Genomic DNA, 7,539 nt, shown 5'->3' with positions numbered 1-7,539 from the left:
GACGGCAAAACCGAAACCAAGCCGTTCACACAGAATGCAAATTTATCGCATTTTCTAGAGGGACATCGATCTTCATTGCACTCGCGTCTCGCACAAGAGAGCCGCATGTTTAGAAAGCATGTAAAATGTAAAATGAATGTAAGTTCAACTTTTAAAAAACATGTCTCAAGACTTTATGGCGGTTTTCCCCATCCTACTGCAACTCAAGTTTTTAAATGAAGAAAGTATTCTTTGTGAATGGTTTTCGGTCCTTTGTATTAAACTATACATACATGCATGATGCTGTTTTGTTTCTAATTGTTTAAGCAACTTTATTAATTATATATGGTTTATAGACATTACTTTAAACATTATGCACTTTTTTTTTGAAGATAGTTGTGTTATTTTATTGCTTTGAATAAACGTGCATTAGTGATATTTTGCTCGATGCGCCCCCTTGTGGCCTCAGGAGAGAAGCCAAAAGCTTTTTTTTCCCTCTAACTGAAATTCTTTTAAATTTGAATGTTGATAATATTTTAGTGCAAAATTCTGATGTAGTTTTTCAGCCCTAATGTGATGACAGCCTGCTAAAGCGTCTCTCGCTCGATCTCACAGGCCTGATCATCTCAGCAGTCACGTCCGACAGGTGCATTCTTCAGAACGACCCTTCAAATGTCCGGTATGGAAGTTGAACCACTGATGTCACATGGACTATTTTAAAAATATCTTTAATACCTTTCTGGGTCTTGAACATGTCAGTTGCATTGCTCTCTATGGAGGGTCAGAAAGCTCTCGGATTTTATCAAAAACACCTTAATATGTGTCCTGAAGATGAACGAAGGTCTTACGGGTTTGTAACGACATGAGGGTGAGTAATTAATGACAGAATTTTCATTTTTGGGTGAACTATCCCTTTAAAAGAATGAAAACCTTATTAAATAACTTGGCATAGGCTTTAATAATTATGTACATGTGATTTTTTACATTTATTTAATTATTTAAATATTATATATTATTTATTACAAAACAAAATATTTGAAAAACGTTCTCAAAAAGTGATGTGGTGTGACATGACAAAGATGTTCCTTTTCTTTATTGTGGACACCCTTATTTGTCACTGACACTGAAACTGTGTTTCACTCTCAGAAAAAAAGGTACAAAACTGTCACTGGGGCAATGCCCTTTCAAAAGGTACTAATATGTACTTTTAAAGTACTAATATGTGACCCTGGAGCACAAAATAAATTTTAAGTCGCTTGGGTATATTTTTAGCAATAGCCAAAAAAACATTGTATGGGTCAAAATTATCAAAAAATCATTAGGATATTAAGTAAAGATCATGTTCCATGAAGATATTTTGTAAATTTCTTACCGTAAATATATCAAAACTTCATTTTTGATTAGTAATATGCATTGCTAAGAACTTAATTTGGACAACTTTAAAGGCGATTTTCTCAGTATTTTGATTTTTTAGCATCCTCAGATTCCAGGTTTTCAAATAGTTGTATCTCGGCCAAATACAGCACAAAGATGTACCTTTTAGCTTGTGGTATTACCCCAGAGACAGCTTTGTACTTTTTTGAGTGTAGAAACTTAGAACAACTTTTTTGACATTAAGTTTAATGGTGGCTAATACCAATCATCACATTTTAATTACAGCAACAATTATTGTAGTGGCATTTTGTAAGGAATATACATAGCACTGTGGTCTTATGAAGGCAGCAACTTATATTCTTCCATAAAGACCTCATAGTGCCAATACATGAGAACAGGAGCATTTTTATGCCAAAAGTGACAACGAATGACATGCAAAGGCAGAGGACTAGAAATGTGTTAAATTTGCCATTCAAAACTAGTGCGAGTCCCCATCTTCTGAGAAACAGTGAGGTCTAAGTGAAGTAATAACATGCAGTGATCAGAGAGTCTCGTCAGCCATTAGCACCCCACAAAACCCAAACCCTTCATCACTATCAATATACATGCAGTAAGAAACTCACCCCAGTGGCATTTTGCTGTCTGATGTCTAAAGCAGACGCCAGGCCCACCAGAGCCTGAGGTTCCTCGTATTTAACGCTGGAAATAAGCAGAGAACATAGTTTAGAGTTGTTTTTTTTAATGTGGTTAAACTATAGTGGTGTGGAAATGGCACTCACTTTTTGCGCTGGTCAGCCAGAGAGCTGGACCTGGTGTGGGCGAACATGTCAAAGTCGTCCTGAGGGTTGTGAGCAGTCAGAGAGCTGAGAGTCCCGGTGACGCTGTCTGCACCCACTTCTACCGGGAGTAAATCATGACAAAGTCATAAAAAAAATCATGTTAAATACTTTTGTTTATGTATATGGCTTTAAATGAACTGATTTTAAGGTTTATTGGCTGTATCGAGTCTATATTGTCATCCTGATTAAGATGTGCTCGTGAGACCCTCACCAAGTCCTGCCAGCTGTGTGGAGAGAGATGCAGCAGCAGCAAGAGCAGGAGCAGCAGCAGCAGGAGGAGGAGGCCGCAGGGTGGATGTGGGAGTAGTGCTGACCCGAGGAGTGACCACTGCTGGAGAAGCAGGGCCCAAATCTATTAGATTATCCTCCTCTGAAGCCTCATTCAGGACCTGTGCATTCACAACACACACGTAGTTATCAATCAGAATCAAAAGAACTCTCTATTTCTTCACCCGCTATATAGTGGCATAATAAAGGCATTCTAATATTGTAATACAGCTTGATTCAGAAATGGGGGGGGGGTTTCTTATATATAATTATATATTATATATAATTTAATAACTTTAATAAATTATGTACGTTTACAATAAATTATATATATATATATATATAAAATCCTGTATTTGCAATTATTAATATATTTTATATAACATATATAATATTTTATTAATATACTTTAATAATAATACTAATAAACAAATTTCCTGATTTACCATACTTTTAAATTATTTAAATTCATTAATCAAGTTAAATATAATAAACCTGCAAATTCACATACACAGGTGAGGATTACACTTCTCTCAGACTAAAGAGTCTGAGATCTTTTTTTTAATGGAAAAGCTGTAAAAAATTGCTAGAGAAACAAGGCATATAACATTGGTATTGGACAGGACAAGTAATGAAGACAATGAGAAACAATAGTTTTATTTCTAGGGTCTAAATCTCTAGAGTTAATAGGCAATGCATTACACTGGTTTACCACTCCACTCCACTCACATCTACACAATGGTGCATCATACTTGCCTCTCTCAGCTAAGTATCGCGCAAACAATAAAATAAAAAAATAAAAAAACATGAGCATGCACTCAACAGACAAATATTATCACAGGGCATATATATACCATACAAGAAACAATGAAATACTCAACAACAAAGACAAACAAATAAAAGATGAACTTTTTTATACTGATACAGACAGTATTTTGTGTGTTCAGAAGGCAGTACTTCAGTGTCAAACTCACCCCGTTGTTTTGTGCTGCTCTGCCTACTCTGTATCTCTCATACCTGTTAGAACACAGAGTGCCGGTGAAAAATCAAAAACACTCGTCACGATGGAGATGAAAGAAATGTTAATGTGTTTTCAGACCCTGAGCAAAGGAAGGGAAATCAAAGGGAAGCCTGAGCTGAGTGCGGAGACGTTAAGTCAGAGCTTCCTCTGAGAGCTGTCAGATAAAGGCTGACGAGGGAATCTTTTTGTGACGGACACTTCTTCTCACCTCTCGTAGCGCAGGAAGCTGTTGTTTAAATCATCGTTGATGTGTAGCAGCTCTTCGGTGACCTCTTCGTTAGACACGCGAGAGATGAGCTCCACTACCCTGTGCTGCATGGCTCGACACGTCCTGTTCAGCTCCTGACACACAACATGCACTTCAGCTTTGCTGTTATTCTTATCAGTTTGCATTATTATGGAACATTTTCCCAGTCGAGTATAGAAAGGACATAATAATGTACATACAAACCTATATAATGAACAGAATCATAGACATGCAGTAGATGAGCTGCTTGTCTATTTTAAAACACTGTATTGCTACACCCTCTTGTGGTGATGTTTAGATTCAAAATATCTAGACTTTTTTTTTTTTTTTACTATGGTCTTTTATTGTAGTGGTGCGTATTAAGAACATGGACAATTTTGGTGAGAAGAAAGGAGAATGGGATGTTGCATGCTGGATTAGAACCCAAATAGCCAACATGAGCACCACACCTCAATATGTCCGAGAAGCTATGCTATGTGCTAGGCCACAGATCCATTGGATTTAATTTGTGTTCAATTGCTCTAGGTAAACATATGGCATCATTTATACGCATATTCACTGTACAAAAGATTTGAGCGCAGTGGGAAAACTCTCGGACCTGGAGTAGCTCGAGATCAGAGGCGTCTTCTTGGCCCGGCACCAACTCTGTCAGCATCTCCGACATCACTTTAATATTCCCACGCACAACGTCCAGCTCACTTCTCAGCCTTGCGATCTGTACACACGAACAAAACACTTCCGAATCAACAAAAACAGTAATATTGTGAAATATTTCTACAAATGAAAATAACTGCTTTTTATGTGAATATATTGTAAAATGTAATTTATTCCTGTGATGCAAAGCTGAATTTCCAGCATCATTACTTCAGTCTTCAGTGTCACATGATCTTTCAGAAATCAGTCTAATATGCTGATTTGCTGCTCAAGAAACATTTCTTATTATTGTCAAATGCTGTAAACAGTTTAATATTTTTGTGGAAACTGTGATACTTTGATACTGTGATATTTATATTAAAAAATATATAAATGTTTTTACTGTCACTTTTTATCAATTTATTGCATGCTTGCTGAATAAGAGTATACATATTTTTTTAAACAAAAATCTTAATGCCCCAAACTTCTGCATGGAAGTTAGGAAAATGTTTCAGATTAAGATTATCTCTAAAGCATTATTCACAATAAATTGGTTTTAGCTGTAATGGTGTGTGCACACCAAAAGTGAAGCGAATATTTGTTTCGCGTTATCGCTTTAGATTACTTGCACAGCGTTTTTTAAGTCACTCGCACAAATAAAATCATTGCATTTTCTGATAAAAACTGGACTTGTCAAACCGGACGTGTCAATAAGCTCTTCATTGATTGGCTTGCGCGACAATGTGTCTGTCGTGCGAGGACACAGTGTAAGTCAGCTCATTGGTTTTGGAACAGGTTTTCAACACATTTCATTTTAGCACTGAATACAGCAAAGTCTATTCTGAGGTGAGTGTGACCTGCTCTGGGTTTGCTGTGATGGGTCCCGATACAGGTGGGATCTGGGTGGGGTTGAAGTCAGCTGTTGCAGCAGCTGCAGGTCTAGGGCCCGTTTGAGATGCTGTGTTGGGCTGAGCAGGAGCTCTGTACTTGTGTGTGCCTGGATCTACCTCTGGGACTCCCTAGAATGACACACAAGAAAGGATGAAGTGAAATGAATGAAAACATACTGAAGAACCCACTGCTAAACCCTGTAAGTGTTGTGTGTTTCTCACCCGCTGTGGTGTGTGGATGGGTGACAAAGCATCCAGGTCTGCCATGGGGAACTCAACTCCTTTCCTCTTCAGCTCCTCGTAAATGTGCACGACTCCAGTGAGGTCTGGGCTGCTCCTGAACGCATCTGCCCAAGCCTGGGCCGAAACACAAAGACAGAGAGGTGATTGGTTAATGTATAGTGGAACTATACAAGAGCTATCTCACAGGAAGTGACTCCTAATTTACACATAACTGGGCATTATCAGGTAAAGTTTTCAACCATTAGCAATACATGTTTTTTAGCAGGTAAAAGGAATTCACAACTCAATGCATGTGCAAACTGAATTTTGTTAATCACTCTTGCCAATGGCCATTCTTGATAAATTTACAGTACACAAGTGGAAATCATTGCGGTCCAAGCAGATGGAATAGGTTAGAGCAGGTTATTGATCAACTTTTTTTATTTCTGGTCCCTCCTCTGTTCACAACAATATTTAAACGCACCATGAGTTTTACAGTTTTACGTGACTTATTAGATAAGTATTTAAAAAAATATCTTTTACTTCCACAAATTTTACCCGATAAAGTATTTTAGGCGCTTGGCATAACTAGGAAAACGTATATGCATTATAAAAAGTTTCATAGAGTTACAATAATTTTATTAATTTACATAACTTTTCCAGGTCTAGAAATTTAAAATTAGGCTTCCACATATATCCAGTTTTTTCAAGACAGTGGAAATCTTGTTTCTTAATTTTTAAAAAATGGTCATGGGGGTGAATTAATATAAGAAATAACTTTTTTGTTGTTGTTTTTAGCTTGTTTTGTCTTTAAATAATTTTTAGTATGTTAAGTATGTTAAAAGTCATCTTTTGGAAGTTTGCTGAGGCCCCCTATTGGGCCCTGGGTCCCTGGTTGAGAAACACTAGGTTAGAAAATGTTTATAATTGCCAAATTTGGCAGAAAATATGCTCTGGATGTTAGGGATACACTTGTTATCTAATAGTGGTAGTTATAAAGGCCACATTTACATTTAGTCATTTAGCAGACGCTTTTATCCAAAGCGACTTATAAATGAGGACAATAGAAGCAATCAAAACCAACAAAAAAGCAATAATATGCAAGTGCTATGACAAGTCTTGGTTAGCCTAACGCAGTACACGTAGCAAGGGTTTATATATATATATATATATATATATAAAAACAAAAAGAAAACAAGTAGATAGAATTGAAAAAGAATAGAGAAGGCTAAAGTTAGAGGCCTTTTTTAAGAAAACAAGCAGTTGGAAAACAAATAGAGAGTGCACGTGTTAAAGGGTCAAGTCAACAAATATATAAAATAGAATTAGAATAGAGAGTGCTAGAGTTAGAGTATCAAATAAAGATGGATTTGATTCATTTGTTCTCAGATGGCCCGAAAATGTAGTTGACAAATCAAAAATGTAATCAAATAAAATAAAACTAAAAAAAATAAAATAAAATAAAAAAAACAATTCAGTGTGAAATTTTAGAGGCTGAAAATCCATGTAACCATTTGATTTGAGAAAATGCAAATGCAGCTATGCCCTGTACACCATCAAGGAAACTGTCAGCGATCTATCTAAACTGAGTCAATCTGATTCAGTAATGGCTTCCAGTCAACTAGAATTAATGCAATTGCATGCAGCCTCACAGACCAAGTCCATCAGACCTAGTTTCCAGCCCGCACCCATTCTGAATGGAAATGCTTAGAATGCAGCAACGGCTATCAGTGGTGGTTTTATTGCAGAAACAAAGGAAGAGTTCAGGAGGAAGTTTGTAATCTGGGTTGGGCCGTTTGCCTCACTCAGTTCACCTGAATCAGTGACAGCACTTTGTCCTGTACTATAGCAGGAGGGTTGGTCTTCGGAGTGATGATCTTCACCAAGACACCTTCGATGAAATCTCTATTGGCGATGTGGACGTGAAAACGGTGGCCGCAGTTTTTCACGCAAGTCTCCAGCACCTAGAAAAGACAATTATACAAGCAGCTAAGATTATTGATTATTTAGACAAGCTGAAGCTCCCAGATGACCACACAAAACAGGAGCATAATGCATTCAAATCCT

The 7,539-nt window shown here is 37.0% G+C and overlaps 1 protein-coding gene across 7 annotated transcripts in view; it reads right to left on the bottom strand.

The window, feature by feature from the left end:
* Window positions 1–7,539, bottom strand: part of tom1l2a (target of myb1 like 2 membrane trafficking protein a) — a 37,358-nt gene that overhangs the window by 9,475 nt on the left and 20,344 nt on the right. For 3 of the 7 annotated variants that reach the window (XM_016452555.1, XM_016452558.1, XM_016452560.1), the window contains exons 4-13: window positions 7,287–7,436; window positions 5,473–5,607; window positions 5,218–5,379; window positions 4,326–4,442; window positions 3,689–3,822; window positions 3,434–3,476; window positions 3,216–3,224; window positions 2,404–2,581; window positions 2,133–2,250; window positions 1,977–2,052 (exon numbers count right to left, since the gene is read on the bottom strand). In XM_016452555.1, coding sequence (XP_016308041.1) covers window positions 1,977–2,052; window positions 2,133–2,250; window positions 2,404–2,581; window positions 3,216–3,224; window positions 3,434–3,476; window positions 3,689–3,822; window positions 4,326–4,442; window positions 5,218–5,379; window positions 5,473–5,607; window positions 7,287–7,436 — 1,122 coding nt within the window. The remainder of the gene's footprint in view (window positions 1–1,976; window positions 2,053–2,132; window positions 2,251–2,403; window positions 2,582–3,215; window positions 3,225–3,433; window positions 3,477–3,688; window positions 3,823–4,325; window positions 4,443–5,217; window positions 5,380–5,472; window positions 5,608–7,286; window positions 7,437–7,539) is intronic. The other 4 variants (XM_016452557.1, XM_016452559.1, XM_016452562.1 and 1 more) reach the window with 2 other exon arrangements.

Source organism: Sinocyclocheilus anshuiensis, unplaced genomic scaffold, assembly GCF_001515605.1.
Source record: "Sinocyclocheilus anshuiensis isolate Anshui unplaced genomic scaffold, SAMN03320099.WGS_v1.1 scaffold1265, whole genome shotgun sequence".
NCBI lineage: Eukaryota > Metazoa > Chordata > Actinopteri > Cypriniformes > Cyprinidae > Sinocyclocheilus > Sinocyclocheilus anshuiensis.
The sequence above is the reverse complement of the archived record's forward strand: the minus strand, read 5'-3'. Positions and strand labels throughout refer to the sequence as shown.